This window comes from Mercurialis annua, linkage group LG3, assembly GCF_937616625.2.
Source record: "Mercurialis annua linkage group LG3, ddMerAnnu1.2, whole genome shotgun sequence".
In the NCBI taxonomy this organism is placed as follows: domain Eukaryota; kingdom Viridiplantae; phylum Streptophyta; class Magnoliopsida; order Malpighiales; family Euphorbiaceae; genus Mercurialis; species Mercurialis annua.
The window spans coordinates 74,423,183-74,444,841 of record NC_065572.1 but is presented as its reverse complement, the minus strand read 5'-3'; the positions used below and the strand labels follow the sequence as shown (position 1 = coordinate 74,444,841).

General features: G+C 30.7%; 2 protein-coding genes across 5 annotated transcripts; both read right to left on the bottom strand.

The window, feature by feature from the left end:
• Window positions 1–324: 324 nt before the first annotated feature.
• On the bottom strand, window positions 325–5,284 carry LOC126671953 (spermine synthase). Of its 4 annotated transcripts, none has more exons than XM_050365797.1 (12): window positions 5,117–5,284; window positions 4,104–4,141; window positions 3,729–3,949; window positions 3,561–3,605; window positions 2,983–3,059; window positions 2,739–2,861; window positions 2,084–2,188; window positions 1,914–1,986; window positions 1,698–1,769; window positions 1,033–1,228; window positions 801–930; window positions 325–639 (listed from the first exon to the last, which is right to left on the bottom strand). In XM_050365797.1, the coding sequence occupies exons 3-12, from the start codon at window positions 3,916–3,918 to the stop codon at window positions 538–540; spliced, it is 1,113 nt and encodes a 370-aa protein (XP_050221754.1). In that variant the 5' UTR covers window positions 3,919–3,949; window positions 4,104–4,141; window positions 5,117–5,284; the 3' UTR covers window positions 325–537. The 4 variants fall into 4 exon arrangements, with proteins under 4 accessions (XP_050221754.1, XP_050221755.1, XP_050221756.1 ...); XM_050365798.2 differs by lacking the exon at window positions 5,117–5,284 and adding an exon at window positions 4,363–4,424; XM_050365799.1 differs by lacking the exon at window positions 4,104–4,141.
• An 8,516-nt stretch (window positions 5,285–13,800) lies between these two features.
• LOC126671954 (probable protein phosphatase 2C 8) lies at window positions 13,801–16,200 on the bottom strand. Its single transcript, XM_050365801.2, has 3 exons — window positions 15,485–16,200; window positions 15,277–15,382; window positions 13,801–14,310 (listed from the first exon to the last, which is right to left on the bottom strand). Exons 1-3 carry the CDS (start codon window positions 16,064–16,066, stop codon window positions 14,006–14,008), a joined length of 993 nt encoding a protein of 330 aa, XP_050221758.1. The 5' UTR covers window positions 16,067–16,200; the 3' UTR covers window positions 13,801–14,005.
• Between the last annotated feature and the right edge of the window lie 5,459 nt (window positions 16,201–21,659).

Genomic DNA, 21,659 nt, shown 5'->3' with positions numbered 1-21,659 from the left:
ATAAACATTAGGTTTCTCTGTCAAAAACCATTCAAATGCTAAACAAAACAAACACATAAATGACCTGTAACTAGACGTGTGTAAAAACCGCGGAAAAACCAAATTGATAAATTCAATTCAGTTCAATTCGATATTACAATAAAGATGATTCTTCATCCGATTCAGTTTTAAACATGAAAAGGAAACACTTAAGATTCAATACAAACCAAACCGAACCAAGTGGTTGATTTTAATTTTGAAAAAAAATCTTTAAATTTTGGTTCAGTTTGATTTAGAAAGAAAAAGAAAACAGTTAGGTTTATATTAGTTGATTAAGCTGGGAAAGAAGCAGGAACTGTTTTTTTATTCATATACTCTTCAGAAACATTGTCTATATAGGATTACAATGCTCATAACACAACAAACTCGGCTGCTACTGAGAAATGGTGATTTATGACTGTAACAAACACCCCTTCAATGTCTTCATCACACCTCTGCAACTATGTGTACTAACCACCTACAATCGTCGCACTCCAATAACCATAGCCATTGGTTAAATTAAGAAGAGATATGGATTCTTTTTCCCCGTGCTGGAGAGTCACGAAGCAAGCTCACGTCTCTCTTCAAAAATGTCGGCAGTGCAAAGGCTGCCGTGTGAATCTGTCCAGATAATAACCAAAAAGAAAGCGGGTATTTCAGTATGCAAACACGCAGAAACACACATGGATAAACATGAAAAACAGGTTTTTTTTTAATCACTGATTTGCTTTTGCTGGAATGATTACGACGAGTCATAAGCAAAAACACAACTGACTGCTTACCTCTGAGTTATAGAACCGTAACTCTCTTTTATACTTGTCTGCACCTTCTAACTTCTCAATAGGATTGATAGGATTCAAGAAATCAACAGGTGGCCCCTCTGTTGAGCATACGATAAATCCAATCACGCCACTGCATCATGTTAAACATGATTTAGGCATGCATAGTATTTGTCGCCAAAACCGTTTTAAGCAATCCAAAGAGTGAAAACAAGAAGATAGATCCTGCAATTACCTTGGATATGTTGGAACACTTGCCCAGGCATAGCGGACAGAACCCTTGAATATTTCACCGCAAATAGAGATCATATCCTGAATAAGATGTGTATGAAGCCACATACTCTCTGCCATGTTACAAAGGACGCCACCAGGCCTTAATGCTTTCGCTATTGTCTGAAAAAAGGGCTTCTCTACAAGCTCTTGAGCCGGACCTAAACCAAAAAGAAGATTCCAGCCTTAAAGTCATGGTTGTTTTAGAACAAATGTAAGAAAACAATTCAGATACTGTACACTTGACATAAAAACCAAGATTAGGAAACTCGAGAACTTTACTCGTATTTCAAGTTAAGGGGACACCAAGTTTACTTTTCCAATATCTAAACCATCAACAGACAACATTCTCCACATCCTTCAGATAAAATATCTCAGAAACCATTACAAGTCTAAATAGACACCCAATCAGAGTAATGATTCCAGCTAATGCTTTTGCCTGCATATCTACATCTCTTTATATTGGTGTTGATTTTTTTTTATAACGGGCACACCACACGCAATTTATGAAAAAAACATCAAGCTTAGACCCGTATGCAAATAAAGGATCACTCTACTTCAACTTCAGAACATATCTTCCGCTAAAAAGAAAAAGAAAAAGAAGAATAAAATATAAATTCAATAACATACCTACAGGATCTGACGAATCAACAATAACTGCATCATACTTCCCTTCTGGAGCAAGCCGGAGAAATTCCATAGCTGTTAAGAACAAAGAAGTAATATCAACCGAGAACATAGCATAAAATCATATAATTGAGCTAGTGATTCTAGATTTTACAATAAACAATTGTATAACACATGCAATATTGGAAAAAACATGAAAAGTGAGCTGCTTAATCATACCATCCCCTACATGTAGTCGAACACGAGGATCCTCAAAGCCAACATATAATTGTGGGAAGAATTCCTTACAAACCTAGAGCAACAAAGAAAGACTTAGTTTGAGTGAGGAAGGAAGAGGTAAGGAGGGGATATGAGGACCTTGACCAAGTATGCGTCGAATCATCACTTACATCAATAACCATCTTATCTATCTCACATATGTCAATAAGATCCACAGAACTATGGCGTGAAATTTCCCTAAGAACTCCACCATCACCGCCACCAACAACCAGAACCTACACCACATATTTCACAAATAAGCATATACTAATCCTGAACGCAGCAAGTTGATCATGCAAAACTAAGACACTGACAGTTTGAATTGGTTAAGTGTGATTTCCAGTTGAAATTAATAGCTGTAATTTTGGCTTCAAATTTGAAGTCAAAGAATAGAGTTTAACTAGATATAAACGCAGAACACCACAAATTAAAAAAAGAAAAAGATGTATTGATATCATTATGGCTTTAATATCTCACTTTATGAAAGCAAAGCTAGTCTCTAGTGCAGAAGAAAGCAATAGCTATCCCAACCAAACACAAGGAGATTGATATACAAACTCAAGAGATCTTAAACTATCATTATAATCTGCTGATCCTGTAAGAAATAGTACGGCTTAAACAAATCTAAACAAAAAGTTAATAATAGGAGTTACAAACAAGTTTTAGAATAAGACTATGACAATAGAATACTTACTTTTCTAGTTGAAATTTAAATCCCTTTTGTCCACACTTAAATGTTAAAGATAAAAGGGAGAAATTCAAAACCAAGGAAAAAGAGAAGCTTACAGATTTAGGTGATGGAATTGAACAAAGTGGAAGATGAGCTATCATCTCTTGGTAAGCACACTCATCTTTCTCGGTTAATTGGACAATACCATCAAGAACAAGCACTTTGCCATATGCAGATGACTGCAAAAAGACAGTGCGAGTCAATTTTCAGAGATATAAAAGATTAAAAAAATATTTCTCAAAACAAAAATAAGCCAGCTCCATGAAGACTTTCAAATATGCAGAGCTGAAGATGCCAAACCTCAAAAACCAAGATCTCTTGGTACTCCGACTTCCCCTGGTACAAAATCTTTTTGACTTCCAATGAATGTGCTTCTCCTGCAAACAAAGACCCAAACAACATCAGTTGTAGTAGTACAAACAGAAAAAGAGGAGCAATTGCTGTTTTTATTACAAGAAAGAACTGAAGATATCAACAAAGGAATAGTAATTCTCAACTTCGTTAGCAGTCAATTAATATCCCTATGTTCTTTTTTATCCCAGAAAAGAAAAATAACTTAGCCAAAAGAGGGACCACTAATAAGTGGAAGACATGAAAAGAAGACAGCTCAACACTGCTAAGTGAACATCCAAAAATATAGCAGGAAGCAGAACATCCCTGCCCAGCTCGGAGATGAGGCTGTTCATTAACCTGCAGTGTTGCACTGATATACAATGCTGAAACTTAATTTCTAGTGCAAGCATTGTTACGATGTCAGTGAGATTACTGCTCAGGACTTAAAATTACAAATACAATGACATGTTCCTAAGAACAAAAATAATTGTGTCAACAATCAAAACTATAATATCCTAAAGTATATACACAAGAATAACGCTTACCAGGCCACATTGGATTGTTGAAGTACACCCTTTTACAAGCTTTACCTACAACATATGATGAAAAAAGGTTAGAGAGTAATCCAAATTTCTATTGAGACCCTCAAACACACCAAAATGAATCTACAGTTTTAAGAACAGTTCAATAAAAAAAAATTATAAGATAATGACCAGAGCGGGATTGAGATTCTGAGAACCACCCAGAAACAACGGTAGAATGGCATTTAGCATCAAGCTCCGGTGCAGAAGCCCTAGCCTTTAAGCAACAAGAAGGGAGTGCCTTCTCTGGTCCATTGCCATTATTCACCTTCCCATCCATAATCTTCTGGCATTCCAAACCTCTTCCTACGCCGTCCTCCATATATAATCTTTTTCTTCTCTGACTCCAGTCTCTGAAACACATAAACATGACAAATCAAAAAGAAAGAAAAAAATTATATACAAAAATAGAAGGCAGTTCACTGAACAGATACAGGTTAACAGAAAAATTCTTTGAGGCAAACCCAAGCATCGTAAGTACAACAAATAAAGGATAGTGAAATATACCAAGATCCTCACAGAGGTATGCAATAAGAAGCACGAAGCTGCAATTTATAGAAACAAAAACCCATCATTAGAAAAAGGGTAAGTCGTTCCATTTATGAATAAAGTTAGCAAACTAAACTTCACCAGAAAGACAAGAATAGTTAAAATCTTAGAATAAGGACACCCCTCATTTTTTTAAATAACGAGGACTCACTCTCCTAAGCCAAAGCCTAGGATCACATCAAACCCCGGCATGTGGACTGCCCACAAGTCCACATACCTGGCTAATCCGGACTATAATAGCCAGCAGACCAGTCTCAACAACTCCATTTATTAAAAAAGGCGGTGCCGGAGTTTAAACCAGCGACGGCACCAATAACATTTTCATAGAAAACAAATTTTATTATCAAAATCAAAGCTATTGATAGATATAACAGAAACTAAAAATATACATATTTTAATCAGGACCAACTGTTTTTGATCATGCAGATAATTCCCGCCTGGAAAAAATACCTTAAACACGCACTAATGCAAATATTTCCTAAGAAATTTCAATAAAAAACAACATCAAGTAATTCAAATTAGTAATAGGAATTTTATTTTAAAAAATGAACCACAAAAGTCAAAAGTAAACCAAATAATAAAATACGAATTAAATCACTGTACGCGTGTACTTTAACTGAATATAAAACCACTAAAAAATTTAAAAAAGAGTCAAATTTGATTAGGCTCATCCTACAGGAATCTGCTCGGTTGAAAATTAATACAAATAAGCACATGAAAACCATTATCAAATTTAAAATAAATAAATAAAGAAGTTTAATTTTCTCTGGAAAAACAGCAGAAAGATTAGGGTTTAGTAGGCAGAAAATTAAAAAAAAAAAGTGCACACAAAAACGTCTATAAAAAATTACAAATTCAGTAAAAAAATCGCAGAAGAAAGTGATTATGCAGCTGAAATAAACAGAGAGGGAATTATTAAGAATATGTGAGAAAATAGAAGATTATTATAAAGGGCATGACATGAGTGATACCTGGCGACTGGTGTTAATGTCAGTGAGATACTAACACTGATGATGAAGATTAATTATGGTAATAATTAACTGATAAAATAAGAATAAGAGAGTAAAATTTAGAGAGAGTGATCGGAGTAGAATGTATTATTATTTTCTTGGTTTCTTACAGAGGCTTTTTTGTTTAGTGTTGGGGCTTAATTACTTAAAAAACCCTCACCTTTAACTTCTTTTTCGTTTATACCCTGACCTAGGAGAATTGTCACATATACTAATGACCTTGTTTTTATGTTTCACCTCTACCCTCGAGGTATTAAATTTACCTCTTTTCATTTGAAAAAAAAGTTTAAAATAGTCCTTCATTTTTAGTATATATTTTAATTACACGTCAATGTTATTAATTATACAAAAACACCTTCTTCTTTAATAAAATCAATTACTTTATGACAAACTAAGTGTAATATAGAAAAATTAAGTGTAAAAGTTAGTTACTTTTTAAAAATATTTTGTTTATTTTATTTTATTTAAATTAAAAAAATTAATTAATTTTAGGACTTATTTGAACGTTTTTAAAGATGAAGTATTTTGTTTGTAATTTTTTTATTAGAAAAAGGTATTAAATAACCCTTATATTTAGTTATTTTCAATAGATCATTTTTTTTTGAAATTTGGGGTAGAGGTGAAACATAAAGACAAGGTCATGAGTATTTGTGACAATTTTCCTAGGTCAGGGTATAAATGAAAACAAAATTAAAGGTGAGGGTTTTTTAAGTAATTAAGCCTAGTGTTGGGAACGAAGATGGCGTAATGTTATTACTTTATTTATAGATTCGTTCATCGCTGTTTCTTTTGGCTTAACCAATCAAAACGTCTTTATATTCTTTTTATTTTTTTATTTATCGGATTTTTTAAATTTTATTTTTTTATAATTGGAGAATGGGAGCGTTTGTGGGAGGATTGAATCCACGATCTAGCAGTTTATTCTCTAGCGCTTATAATATTTGATTTATAAAATTGGTTAAAATTTGGTCTTTCAAAATTCAATGTTTGTTCTTCGATAGGTTTATGTTCTTCGATGAGAACGGCCGGGGAGGCGGCAATGGCGGGTGCTGGTGGCCTGAGAATAGTGGGTGGGTTTAGATTCGATTTAATTGAGTTGGGTTTAGTTGGATTGGGTTAATTTATTTTTTAATTTTTAATTTTTTTAATTGAATTTTGGGGTATTTTAGGTTTTTTAACACCTGATATGCGGTCAAAAGTTTGTTGGGTCTGGCATCAATAAGTCGCCGCCATTAAATATCGCCGATTTTTTGGTCTTCGGGGTTTTGTGAGCGCCGCCACAAAGTTTAGGGGAATTTGTGATCGTTTTTAAACATCAGGAGGTTTTGTAATTGGATCCCCAAAGATCAGAGGCCATTGGTGATTATTGAATTTCGCAATATAAATAAATCTCTTATGCCAGTTCATAAAATTAGTAGGGTTAATTATATGTAAAATCAGGACCTTTGTATTAATTTTTAAAAATAATATGACCTTTAAAATGTGTTAATTTTAGACACCACTTTTCTTACTTTTCAAAAACAACATCGGCAATTTTTAGTGTCGTTTTTGCTAACATGACATGACACATGACAGACCCATTTGATGTCCAAGTCAGCGAAAATTTATCTAAAAATGTGTCCATATTGTTTTTGAAAGAAAATTAAAAAATGGTGTCTAGAATTGACACTTTTTAAAAATCATGTTATTTTTTAAATTTTATATAAATGTGGTAGAAGATGAGTTCTTCTTTCTTTTTTGATTACTTTCCTCGCTTATGTTTAAAACCGAATTCATTCGATTTCTAAAAAAGACTATTAATCCTTAACTTTTCGAAGAATTCTTCGTCAGTGATTTTTTATGTAATTAACTCAAATTAGTATGATGATAATAACTTGTGCATACACTCTTTACAGCATTTTTTAATAAATTTAACAAATAAATTGGAAAGCTTCAAATTAAAGAGGAAAATGAGAAGAAATTAAATTAACATATTAAAAAGGACAATTAAATTAAATTTAACTTTATTCTTTATATATGAAATATATTTTTTCTAAAATATTCAATTGTAAAGAATATTAGATGAAAACTATTTTAATAAAATTCTTGCGAATCTCTCTTTCTTTCATGTTTAAAGAAAATTAAGTCACTTAAGATGTGATTCTTCCACTTAATCATGATTTTAACACTTTGATCATGATCATGTTCTCCAAAAGACGGAAAGCTGAACTAATCATATATTCTAATTCTCTCATTATAGTTATAATTATCATCGAATAGAATCAAGAACATGATCAAAAGCAAATTTTGAAAACTCTTTGTTATTTTTTTTTTGTGACGAGGACTCACTCTACTGAGTCGAAACTCAATATCATTGTCAAATCCCGGGATGTGGACCACCCGCAAGCCCACATACCTGGTAAATCCGGGTTATAATGGCCAGCAACCCAACCTCAACCACTCCATATTAAGAAAGGGCGTAGCCGGGGTTCGAACCCACGACCTTTGGCGCTCAGATGGCTGAGGTTTAGACCACTAGAACAAACCCGTGCGGGAAAACTATTTGTTATTAAAACAAAAAAAATTGATATAAATTTTTAATCTGATATGCTGACACATCCAATCAAGAAAATGATGCTACAAAAGAGGGCCATAGCTTATGATAGCACACCACCACATGTCTTAAAACATGTCAATTGCGGATTCTATTTTTTTTAAATGCGGGTGAATTGATAAAACGTTTTTCTAATTTAAGTAAAATTTCAAATTCAAACTTTATTTATCTATAGATCTGTTTAAAACACAAAGTTAGAGTTTTGTCTTCTAAAAATGATCTATTCAATTTGAATAAAAAATTAGAGGAAATTACACCATTTACCAAAAAAAATGAAAATAATTACAAAAGTATATGTTGACTTTTTTCATTTACAAAAATATTAATAATATTTACAAAAGTACAAAAAAATAAAAAATAATATCAAACATACGGTGTATACTGTGGGTATAATGTTAGTATACTAATAAACTAACATTATATCAACATTGTACCAAAATTATACCAACATTATACATACTGAGATTTTATTAATGTTAAATAAAAATTTACCAAAATTACATCAAATCGTATACTGAAAATTAAATTAATAATATACCAAAATTATACAATCAGTATACCAAGAGTATACAAATTTTCTAATTCATTACCAACTATAGTGAAAAATACACATAAAAAAAAATACATGTTATCAACTAGAAAATATATATAAAAATTTATAATCAATATACCAAAAATATACTGAAATTATACTAATAATAAACCAAATATTATTTTTAAATTATCTGATTTATAGTTTTAATATTCCAAAATTATACCATAATTATACCGACATTATACAAATCGTACTTTTGTAATTAATTTTCATTTTTTGATACTTTTGTAATTAATTTTAAATCAGTCGTATTTTTGTAAATAAAAAAAGTTTACAGGTACTTTTGTAAATATTTTTAAAATTTTAGGTACTTTTGTCATCGTCCCTAAAAATTATAATCTGAATGTGAACGGTTTAAACGCGTCATTTTATAGTTAAAAGTCATTTATAACATTTATATATAATGAAAAATAAAACATGTTACTACTATTTATGTGATTCTGATTCTTAACTGGTTTGACAAATATATCTGTATATGTTAATTTATGTGGATATAATTGATATATCATAAATACTATGTAGTTTAGCGTGGGTAATTTTATTCAAAAGTTTTATACAATTATTACACATTGAAAAAAAAAACTTTAAAATAAAAATATTCATATCAGTAGCCAATTGAGATACAAAAAATTAACAACGATTGATTTTATGCAAACACTTAACTGGTGATCGGAGGTTAAAAAGCAGTGGTGTAATTAGAATTACAACGTAGAAGGGCCGAAATTTTACGTTGGACTATTTAGAAATATCAAATGGTTGTAAAAATAATACAAATGCATTAATGTAAAGTTGTAGGGGCAGTTCAATCCTATAAGGAAAAACCGCCCTAACACATGTAGGAGTTGTTTTTAGGAGCGGTTATACAAAAAAAATACCCTAATTTTGTTTTCAATTTTTTCCGGTGAGGAGGGTCGGCCGAGCCTCCTCGACCATCCCTAATTCTGCCCCTGGTTAAAAGCTATTGTTTGATTAACAAAAATCTAAATCAGAAGCCATCATTCAAGGATATAATACATTTCGTCCAAACCAAATCAAATTAAAAGTATAAATGATTTCACTAGTTATTTATATATCCAAAACAGAACAAACTAAACCAAACCAAACCAAAAGAAATTATCGATTTACTTTGATTTTTAGTTAGGTTGTATTTTGCACACCCTAAATTGTGTCCTTTTATTTTTGAGAATTAAATTGTGTCCTTCAATCACACTTTTTTTGTCATTTCTTTTAATCAAACTTAAGTATGTCTTCTTAAACAAGAACAAAGATTGACTTAAATAATATTTTTTTCATTAAAAAATTTAAATTTTAAAATTGTTTTATAGTCAGATTTAATTTTATTTCCAGGTAAAATTCAAATTGCACATTTATTTTATAGGAAATTGTTATTTATTGATATACAATTGTTTAAGTTTAATATAAATTCGCATATGTTAAATTAAAAATCAAAGCAAATAATTTTTTTTTAGTTAAAGTTGATTCAAATTTAAATTTATAATAAGTTTATTATATTAAAACTTAAATTAAGATTGGATTTATACAATTTTATTCAAATTCATTAAATATAAGGCCTTGCTTGGATGGAGCAAGGAGAAATTTCTGAAGGAGTAGTATATTTTATTTTATTTTTTTTAATTATGTATTTTATATTATGAAAAGTTAAAGGTCCATTTTTTTTAGCTAGAAAAATGTCTTCTCAAGAAAATCTACTTAACTATATGTATGTTGTTATATACTTATGAAATATGATTTTATATCTTAATTCAATTATTTTAGTCGGTTAACTGAGATTTTGTTTTCTTTAATATTTAATGGATATAAATTTTAATTTTTTAAAAAGTTAATAAATAAATTTAACCGAAGGTATTAACTATTAACTTTTCTGGAATAATTTTTTTTTGAATAAGTAATTTTAGAAAAATAATTTTTTAGGAAGATGTAATTTAAAGCAAGCAATACCTACCAACAACATTCTGCTTAGATCGTGGATCCCATTTCTCTTACAAAAATATCTCTTTCCAATTATATAAAAAGATAAGCGAAACCTAAATGAATTATTTATCTAAAAGAACAGCTAAATGAACTAAATTTATAAAAGCTTAATACATCTGTATGTCTCTGTATCTTTTTTTTTACACATAAAGTTCCTGAACTAAAATATCCCATCATTTAAAACCTGCACTTTAACTTCCATCATCTCGAGATCCATCTGTTAAGGCGAGTGTTGACGCTGTTAACGCACTTTTAAATTTTTTAATTTTAGATCCCTGTATTTTAATTTTTTAATGTTATGTCCCTATATTTTTAAATGTAGAGATTGTGTATAAATATGCATTAATTTTTAGTTTAATAAAATCAAAATGAAGTATAAAATATTTGAAACTTATATTTGAGTGTGTTAAATAAACTTACAAGACAAAACTGGCTACTTTATTTTTTAGAGGAGACATATAAGACGGAAGTCTGAATGAATTTCTAAATTTTTATTAATTTTATTTAAATCACCTTCAAAAAAATTTAAAATTAATTTTGAATATGTTTCAAGTAAGGATCTCATTTACGATATATACTCTAATATTCAAATCATATTTATTTTTATAAAGTGATCATTAATATAATCTATAAAAAATAAAAAAAAATAGTATTTTTATTAATTTAAAGAATATTTTTATTGTTAATTTAAACATTATAAAAAATTAATTAAATTGCATTAACAATTTATATTATTAATTAAAAAATTATATAATTTTTAAAATATATATATTAAAATAATTTTTATTTTTATTTTTATGAAAATAATTACAGGGACTTTATTTCTATAAAATTAAAGTATAGGGACTTTATTTATATAAATTAAAAATGCAGGGATCTAAAATTAAAAGTGGAAGGGCTTTATTTATATATATAAACTACAAAATGAATACTAATTTCATTAACGGCCTGCACATACTAATAGAAGGTTAACAGAGAGATCTCGGAATAGAAATTAAAATGCAGAAATTTAGTGATGGATATTTTAATGCAGGGATTTTATTTATAAAAAGAATACAAGGACACGTGGATATATTAAGCCATTTATAAACGTTCAATTCGGCTTCCACTCCTATAGTTTTCGGTTTTCCTTTTCAGTTGCCATCTATGGTGCAAAATCATCAACAGTTGGGTTTGGGTGCAATCACTTCGATTTGATTTTGCTGTCAAAGTTGTTGTATTTTCCTTTTTGATTAATTGTTTGCGTGTCAACGATTGATTGCTGCTTATATTTAATAATAAAAATAGAATTAAACATATTTTATATAAATAGTTTTATTATAAATGTGCCATATATGAATTTATATATGTCACGACAATTTTATATCTAAACAGATAAAACACATCTAAATAATGCTCACTATAGCCTCTTTAAATATAATGAATTTTTTTAGCTAAATGTAATTCAAATTTAAATTTTAAAATTTGATCAAACTTATAAGTTTATTTATTAATTATCTTATATTATAATATATATCAATAATCTAATTATGCTGTATCAAACAAATTTACTTATTTTTTTAATAACTAAATTAATTTAAATGTACCTTTTAAAAAAAGTTGGATCAGTACCATGTTTAGAACGTTATACTTGCCGTATCTCCAACGAGTACTCCAAATTCTTATTGCCTTCATTAAATGAATGAATATTTTGTACACTAAATTTTTTTTATTTTTTTTATTTTTATTTTTTTATTTTTTTTTGCCAGAGATAACAATATATAAATTTAAGAAAAGAAAGGTCATCTCATGAAGAAAATGAACCAGTCTTAAACGAAGAAAATAAAAATGGACTTTGCGGCTATTATATTGAGCCATCCAAATACACATTCGTTTAACAAATTAAAATACTAATATGTAAAAATTTGTTAAACGAACGGTAGCAATATAGAAAAATAAAATTTAAAAAAGAAAAAACTTACTGTGAGTAGCGGTTAAAGTAATATAAGTATTACCTTGGTTTTGTAAAATACAGAACTGATAGTAGAAGCGTTATACCAATTGACGATGAAGATTAAGAAATGCTTAGGAGACCCCTTCTTGGAAGTACATGTTCAAAAAATAAAAAACACAAAACAAACAAAATATTAGCAATAATAATTTATAAATCAATATTATTTTTAATATTTAAGTTGATTTATATACACCCATAAAGGGGAATTTAGACATAGGGGAATTTAGACATAATTTTCAAAACTGGAAACAAGAAAGTTTTCAGAATTTGTCAAGCAAGCAATTTAGTAATTTACCATTATGTTCAATCACATTTTCATGAATTTTATCTTATAAGTCTATGTAGTCACAGGAAGGGCAAGCCATCATGATCAAAAATAAGTTATATTTCTCAGCATGGCCTGTAATCAATATAAGTGTTACTTTAGATAGTTACATGCCTCACATTTGGCACCTCAATTACTAATGCGAGTATGTTGAAGCAATTGATGCACAAAGCTTTATAGCCTGCTGCATCCAACAAACTTATATCTATAAAATAATTAATAATACATTTATTCTATAAAAACAATCATACATTTCATTAACATGTATAATTATTATTAGGACTATAAAATTAAGATTTTATATAAAAATAAGTACTTATTTTTATCGTATTTCTTAAAATTTGATGATTGTGAATTGTTAAACGTGCGATTATGATAATGAAAATTACTAGTCAAAACTTAAAACATAAATATATAAACATAAAATTAGCGATCACATAACCAAAAAAACAATTGGACAGTGATTATCAAATGAAATGAGATACAAAATGTGCACCTTTTCTTTAAGATTCTTCCTTTGATGAATAAATGATTTATGAGAAGAAACAGTATAAATTGTTTCATGAAACCAATAACCATTTCAAGAAACATTAACCGGAGTAATATTAACACTATTTTTTTCATATAGTAAAATTTGTACTTTAATATTAATATATTTTATTTATTAAATAATTAAATATTAACAAATAGTATTATTTATAATGAGATAAATTATATACATAACTTTGCATACGATAAATTACTATTAAACCTAGAAATGAGACATATTATACAATATTACATAATCTACATAAACCAACTCTTGATCGAAAACATCAATAATGAAAGATCGATTTCAGATCCGCTAATATTATTAACATTTAACAGTCAGCTTAAGTGTTAAAACGAAAAGATACTATTATTTTAAACTCTTTACTGAAATATCTTTTTGTGTTCAGCTTTCCAATGTATATGTAAATTTGGATCAAAAATTAAATTAAAGTCAGTCATAGGAAAACAAGTCATTTAGTACAAAAATTTGAAAGGAAAAAAATAACTCAACGCCATGCCAAGTAAAATTCCATCTATTTGAGTAAATGTTTTTGACTTCACCATCAATCTGATAAAATAAAAACAATCCAAACAAATACAATAGCTGGTTCGTCCATTAGAGAAAATAAAAGATTTCATTCAGAAGATAAAGATGTAGTAAAAAAATACATAAAAAGAGACAAAAATTTACATTAAGTGACAAAAAAAAAAGATATCCTGGGAGAGAAAGAGTTGAAAGTTTTTTACATTTCAACATTGCAAAGAGTAATTACTACTCCCAAAAAATCAAAGAAAAAAAAACAGTAAGTTTTAAGAATTTACTATGAAGAATGACTCTGGAGATCAACCACAATAACACTGATGTTATCTTTGCTGCCACGAGCAATGGCGAGTTCGACTAGTATGGCTGCTGCCTCAGCTGCACGACCATCTATCTCTATTACTTGTTGAGATTTTCTTCTCATTCGACCGTTTAGACATTTTCTAGCGATTTGGCATGCAACTTCATTCGATACCACATCCCATAATCCATCGCTTGCTAATATCATAAATTCATCGTTTTCGGTTCGTTTTTGCACGGTAACCTCCGGTTTCGATATTACGAAGGGTTTCATATACTCATCACCTGCAATCCAAAGTTATTCTAAACTCAATGGTGATTGATAGTAACAATTCCAAATATTATTTCCTTGCTACATAAAAAAAACATATTCAAGTTTTGACTGAATTGGTCAGCCATTTCCACTATATATTCCATATTTTTTCATATTTTTACAATGTGAGAATTCTCATCAAACTTGTTATTCAACCGTTAATTTGATCCACATTTCCAAATTAACTATCGTCACATAATTCAGTAATTCCCCCTTTTTTGTAATTTTAAAATTTATAGTTTAATGACTAAAATGAAATAATATAAAAGTCTAGTGACTCTAATTCAATACCCAAATCCTATATATAAATGCCAAATTTGAACCAAATTTTGGCATCCTTCCAATTTTTCCTTCCAACCACCAAATCAAAAATCGGATCACAATCCTCCTACTTTAGAAACTATAATGTACGTATACTATAAATTTGTCTAATTACTTAATGTCATTACGCTCCTAATAACTTTTTTTAATTTGTTTTATATTAGGTCTACCAAATTTTGGATAATATTAAGTATATTGGCAAATTTATCCTATATGGCTATATCTATTGCTAAGATTTTTTAAATTCATAAAATTTTACTAATTTTATAAAGTGTAAAATTTATGAATTTATAAATGTAACCATTGGGTTTGAACATAATCCATGATATTTTTAGAATAGCAAAATTTTAATGCTTACGGATTTCAATTTTCCTATGACGAATGTGCAATTTTAAATGAAAGATTTTGAAGGATTAGAAACTTCCAAAATTATAAAGTCTTGTAATTTTTTTTCTTATCAAATGTTGAATTTCGATTAAATTATAAAATTCCGTAAAATTATGGGGTTTGTTCATCTAAAATCTCTCAATCCAAAACTGAAAATTTAGAAGTGTAATTAGTTCATTGAACCATAAAATTACTCCAAATGAAACCAACACATTTCTACCTATATATACCTATAGATCTTGAAGTGGCAAGAACTCCAAGTATCCGATGACCATTCCAGTTAATAATCCGTCCACCGGCAGCTTCAACTCTCTCCAATTCATCTTCCCTGTCAGGCTTCCCACAAAAATATCGTCAACAATCAAATTAATGAAATCAAATAGTAAAAGACAATTATCAAAATTCTCCTTAATAAAATTAAAAACGATAATTATATACCTTATGATCAATAGACAATGGTACAGCAACACCACCTCTACAAAGAACAGCCCTAGAATCACCACAATTAGCAACCACCATCTCATTTTCACCGACCACCGCTACAACCGCCGTGGAACCTATCATCCTCTCTCTCTTAACCTCCTCATCCATTCTCTCAAAACACTCCTCCATCACCTTCTCCCACTCAGTCATTGTATTTCCATTTCTCTCATTATTAATCATCTCCTCCGCCAACACTCTATGCAACCGCTCCTTACAAGCCTCCGCCACACGAGCGCCGCCGTGTCCGTCATAAACACCGAAAAAATCAAAATTCTCTCCTCTTTTTCCTTTAGTAAACCCTAATTCAACTCTCACTGCATCTTCCATTTCTCTCCGTCTACCGATCACCGACACCGATCCATACGATATTCGCGTAGTAAACCTAACCTTCTCTTCCGATTCACCTCCGAAACCTGCTAAAACGACTTCGTTTTCGTTACTGGTCGCTTTGGTCTGAGAACACGTGTACTTAAGTCTCCTGATTTTTAATCTTCTCCGGCGAGAGTTTACCGTCTTGGTTATAGTTAGTTGAGTCATAAGGTTGATCGGAATTTGATTATGTGACGTTAAATTCGTCGGAGGAATAATAAATAAATAAAATAAAATCTAGAGATTTTTTGTCGTGCAGTTGCATGGAACAAATTATGAAAAGCGGGGGAAAAAGTGAAAATAAAGAAGCAAATAGGTGTCGTTATAAATAAAAAAGATTTAAAAGTAACGAATAACAGCCGTCAGATTAAGATTTTTCAATTATGGTGATTGACAGATGTGGCTCTGTGAGTCAGTGAGCTGAATTTATGGAAAAGGGAGACGTGGACGGTTGAGATTAGTTTGGGAGGGAGCACGTGGAGGATTAAATTTGGTGAGTCTAGAAGCTTCATTAGTTCATTACGTGGCGTCTCGCGGTTTCTCTGCGGCTTTTTTGGGGTTTGTTTGTTTTGACGGAAAGTAGGATGGAAAGTGTGTGTATCTGACAAGGAATTGCAGTGGAATTTGAGTTGTGATTGATTAATTAGGACAGGTGTTGGATGATGGAAGGTCGCGTGTCCGACTTGGGAGTTCGTACCCATGTGTCCCTTTGATATTTTTTGTGGGGGCAGTTTGTCCGTTTAATATTTTTTGATCGTTGATTTCAATATTTTTCTGGTGGAATGAACAAAAATATCTTCTTTTGAGATATCTTTAAAATAGTTTTGGATCAAAAAATTATGAAATAATTTGAATAAAATTGTGAATATGATTAATTTGTTTAATTGTTTTAGCTATAATAGGTAGCATGCAAATAATTTACTATATTGTATCAAGGAGCTATAGCTTAAAAGGTGTAAACTCTTAAAAATAACTATTAAAATTGTGAGCTTAATTTTTCCTATAAGTGTTTCCATCTTCGGCGGCAATATAAAGTGGTAAAAGAGTATCTTCATTTATTATGGTTATGAATACGAATATAAAGTTGTAAACAACAGAACGAAGCCAAATTCATATTATCCATATTAAATTGGAGCTTAAGCTCAAACATGATTTTTGATACCAAATCTGATCTGAATTCCAATAATATGTAAACCTTTTGAACTCGAGTCAGTTTAATTTTAATAAAAAAAACAAAATAACCATTAAAAATAGTATCATATGATTTATTTTGTAAAAGATTTTTTTTTTAAAATACAATCACTTCGAGTGTTACAACTTAAATTTGAAAATAGAAAAAATATTATTGTAAGAAAATAAATCATTATTTTATGTATATATAAGATATCCGTTTAGACTCTCAATTAAATCTTGTTAGCTTTTTCAAATCTTATTTTAGTTAAGTTTGAGTAGCTCGACTTCAACTTGAATTTTTCAATAGTAGCCGATTCCAATTTTTTTCAAGTTGATCTTGATGATATTCAACTCGAATTTTTCAATATTCAATAGTTGATTTTAATTTATTTGATTGAAATAAATCAGTTCCATAGACTTGATAAGTTATTTTTATTTATATATTTAATAATTATAATAATATATAAATAATGGAGCATTTCAAAATTCATTAACTAATTTAAAATGTTCAACTTTAATTTTTGTAAGTTAACTTAATAATATAAAATTATTTTATTTTATTCAATCAAGAACACTTAAAATAATAAATTAAAATGTTTACTTTATTTTTTTTGATTAAAGATTGTAAAATTATTTTATATTAAATTTTATAATATATATTCCTCATTTTACCATTAAACCATCACTAAAGAATATCCTACTCTTTTTACCTATAATATCTTTTTTCTACTTCTATCATAGTATTCTTAGAAGTACATTCGAACTACTCGAGTTCGAGCTCGACTTGAATTGAATAAGAGTAGGAATAATTATTAAGAAGTAAGCATATTTAACTTATTTGAATTTTTTAACTATAAAAGTATAGTATATTTTAACCAATTTATATGACACTTTTTTCCTCAAAATAAATAAATAAATAAATGAATATGATACACTTAAATTTAAGGCTTAATTCCTTAAAAAAACCCCACCTTGTATTTTTTTTCGTTTATATCCTGACCTTATAAAAACACCATTTGTACCCAATTTTGAGTTTTTATGTTTCATCTCTACCCAAAAGCATTAAATTGTACTCTTTTCATTTGAAAAAGAGTTTAAAACAATCCTTCATTTTTAACTTATATACTGATTAGATATTAATGTTATTAATAGTACAAAAATACCATCTTTTTCAAAAAAATTAAAAATAATAATAATTTTTTTTAATTTTTAAAAAAAATATTTCCGACAAAAAACTAAAAATAATAATATTTTTTTTTATTTTTTTTATTTTATAAAATTAAAAAAAAATTAATTATTTGAATGTATTTGATTATTTTTTAAGTTTAAGGATTTATTTGTATATTTTAAAATAGAAAAAAAGTATGTTTTAAACTCTTTTCCAAATGAAAAGAGTACAATTTAATGCTTTTGGGTAGGGATGAAACATAAAAACCCAAAATTGGGTACAAATAGTGTTTTTACAAGGTCAGGGTATAAACGAAGAAAAAGTGCAAGGTGGGGTTTTTTTAAGGAATTAGGCCTAAATTTAAAAGTATAGAAAGCTCATATAATAACAAAAATTATTATTTTTTAATTTATAAGAGGCCAATTTAGGCTCGTTTAGGTTCGATAGCCTTTTTTTTTGAAGGCAAAATAGCTGATTCTTATATAATCAAATCCGAAGCAATTACATTACTGAGAAACTCAGGGAAATGACAGACCTACTCCTGATGACCTGAATTGAAACTGACATTATGCGCTAAAGCGTGCGCTGCCTGATTCGCAGATCTCTTCACAAAAACAAAATCAACATTATCAAATTGCTTCACTAACTCAGCACAGTCTTCCACAAGGATATCAGAATCCGCAAGAGAAGGATTCCTAATATCTAAAACAACATCCAAAGCATCCAACTCCACAATCAACTTATCTTCGTCCTTGAGCCAACTTAAAGCCTCTCTAATACCCATAATTTCAGCATGTGTAGCCGAGAACGACCCAAGCCAACTACACTGCCGAGCTTTGACAAGATTACCAAACTCATCACGGACTACAATGCCTACTCCAATAGACTGCCGTCCCGGAAAAATAGCCGCGTCAGTATTGACTTTAAGCCAGCCACGTGGAGGGGCACGCCAACTGGTACACCCGTCCTCTCTCCTTACCGGCGCTAACCTGAGATGCTCAACATCAGAGTTTGCGGCTGTCCAAGACGTATACTGAAAACAAGCAGCCGCTACCACCTCCGACGCCGAACCTGTCTTATTGTTCCAGACCGCATTGTTTCTACATAACCAAAGATTCCAACAAATAAAAGCCGCTAGGGACTGCTCCTCCTCTTCCAAACGATTGATCCAATCACTACACCACAACTGAATATTATCCAACCTGCTCCCCAATGAAGCCAATCCCGCCAACCTCCAGCTATCCCTCGCCAAAATGCAAGAATAAAACAAGTGTATAGAAGAGTCTTTTCCTACATTACACAACCTGCAGGAATCATAAACAAATACCCTCCGAGATGCCAACGCTTCTGCTGTAGGCAAGAAACCCGAACAGACCCTCCACAAGAAACTTCTAATATGGAGTGGAGCTTTAATATTCCATATCTTGTTCCATATCTCATTAGGAATAAAATTCACATTCCCGCACAAAACTCTATAGAAGCTTTTTACAGAAAACTTGCCCTTTGCATCTGGCTCCCACCACCATCTGTCTTGGACATCACGATTGCTCACTGGAACATTTAAAATCTGAGCAGCAACATCTTCCTCGAACACATCACGAATCAACCCCACATCCCACCCTTCCCCATCCATGGTCAACAGCTGATTTACTCTAGCATCAACAAGATTAGGAGGTTGAGCCGAAGTAATTAAACCATTTTCAGACCTTAAAAGCCAAGGAGAGTTCCATATGGTTGTATTTTTCCCATTACCAATACGAATCCTAGCTCCACTCCGCATACCTTCTTGAGCTTCAAAAATACTCCTCCAAACAAAACTCGGATTATACCCTAACTTAGCCTCTAGAAACGAAGTCTTAGGGATAGATTTAGCTTTAAAAAGACGGACCATTAAATTTCCTTCCAAGCTCAAGAATCTCCAAACTTGTCTAGCGAGCATGGCAATATTAAATTCACGGACTTTTTTAAACCCCAAGCTGCCGAATTTTTTTGGAATACATAATTTTTCCCATCGCGCCCAATTAATCCCTTTCTGCTTGACTTGATCTCTACCCCACCAAAAACTATTCATCATCCTCTCTATCTCGTCACAAAGACATTGAGGAATAAGAAAAACATTCATTATATAATTGGGCATAGATTGAGCGACAGTTTTAATTAAAATTTCCTTTCCTCCGCGAGATAAATTTTTTGAATTCCACCCCTTTATCTTGCACCACACCCTATCTTTGATAAAACTAAAAATTTGCCTTTTGTTTTTCCCCACCAAAGCCGGTAATCCCAAATAGCTACTCTGACCACATTCCTCCTGGACATCCATAATCCCACACAAATTCACCCTATCCACAGAATTCACATTGCTACTAAAAGAGATGCTAGATTTTTGCACATTTACTCGCTGACCTGACAACACTTCATATTGATCTAGCACCTGCTTTATAACACTCATTTCCTCCATGTTTGCCCTAAAAAATAAGAAACAATCGTCGGCAAAAAACAAATGGCTTATGGACGGAGCACCCCGACAAATAGTAGCTCCATGCAACCGTCCCGCTTCTTCCATACTAGAAAGCAATAAACTTAACCCCTCAGCGCAAATAATAAAGAGGTATGGCGATAAAGGGTCACCTTGTCTCAACCCTCTACTCGGCACAATCGGCTCCATATCGAAACAATCTCCAATACTCGTATATCTAACCGACGAAATACACTCCAAAATAAGACTCACCCACCGCCTACTAAACCCCAACAAAAGCATCATGCGCTCCACAAAATTCCACCTCACTCTATCGTAAGCCTTACTCATGTCAATTTTTAAAGCCGCCAACCCATTATTTCCTCTCCTCTTTCTTTTCAGATAGTGACCAATTTCATAAGCGATAAGAAAATTATCCGTAATAAGCCTATTTTCCACAAACGCGCTCTGGTTCTCAGAAATAACAACCGGCATCAACTTCTTCATACGATTAGCAAGCACCTTTGAGATAATTTTATAAACTACATTGCAAAGAGATATAGGCCTCAAATCAGACATCGACTCCGGGACTTTCTTTTTTGGAATTAAAACAATAGCAGTGTTATTAATCCCTTCCTTTAACCTTCCTGACACAAAGAAATCTCTACAAGCTTTAACAACATCCTGTCCCACCACACCCCAATAATGTTTAAAGAACCCCGGATTAAAACCATCAGGACCATGGGACTTGTCATGGTGCATACTAAAAATGGCTTTCTTTACCTCCGAGTCCAAAATAGGACCAAGTAACAACTCATTATGCAACTCATTCACCCTAGGTTCCACATCAATAAAGTCAGCTCTTTGAACATCACTATCAGCGAATAAGTTAGAAAAATACCGCTGAGAAATGGCGTGAATCTCCGCTGAACTACTATGCCACAAACCGTCTTCATCTTTCAATT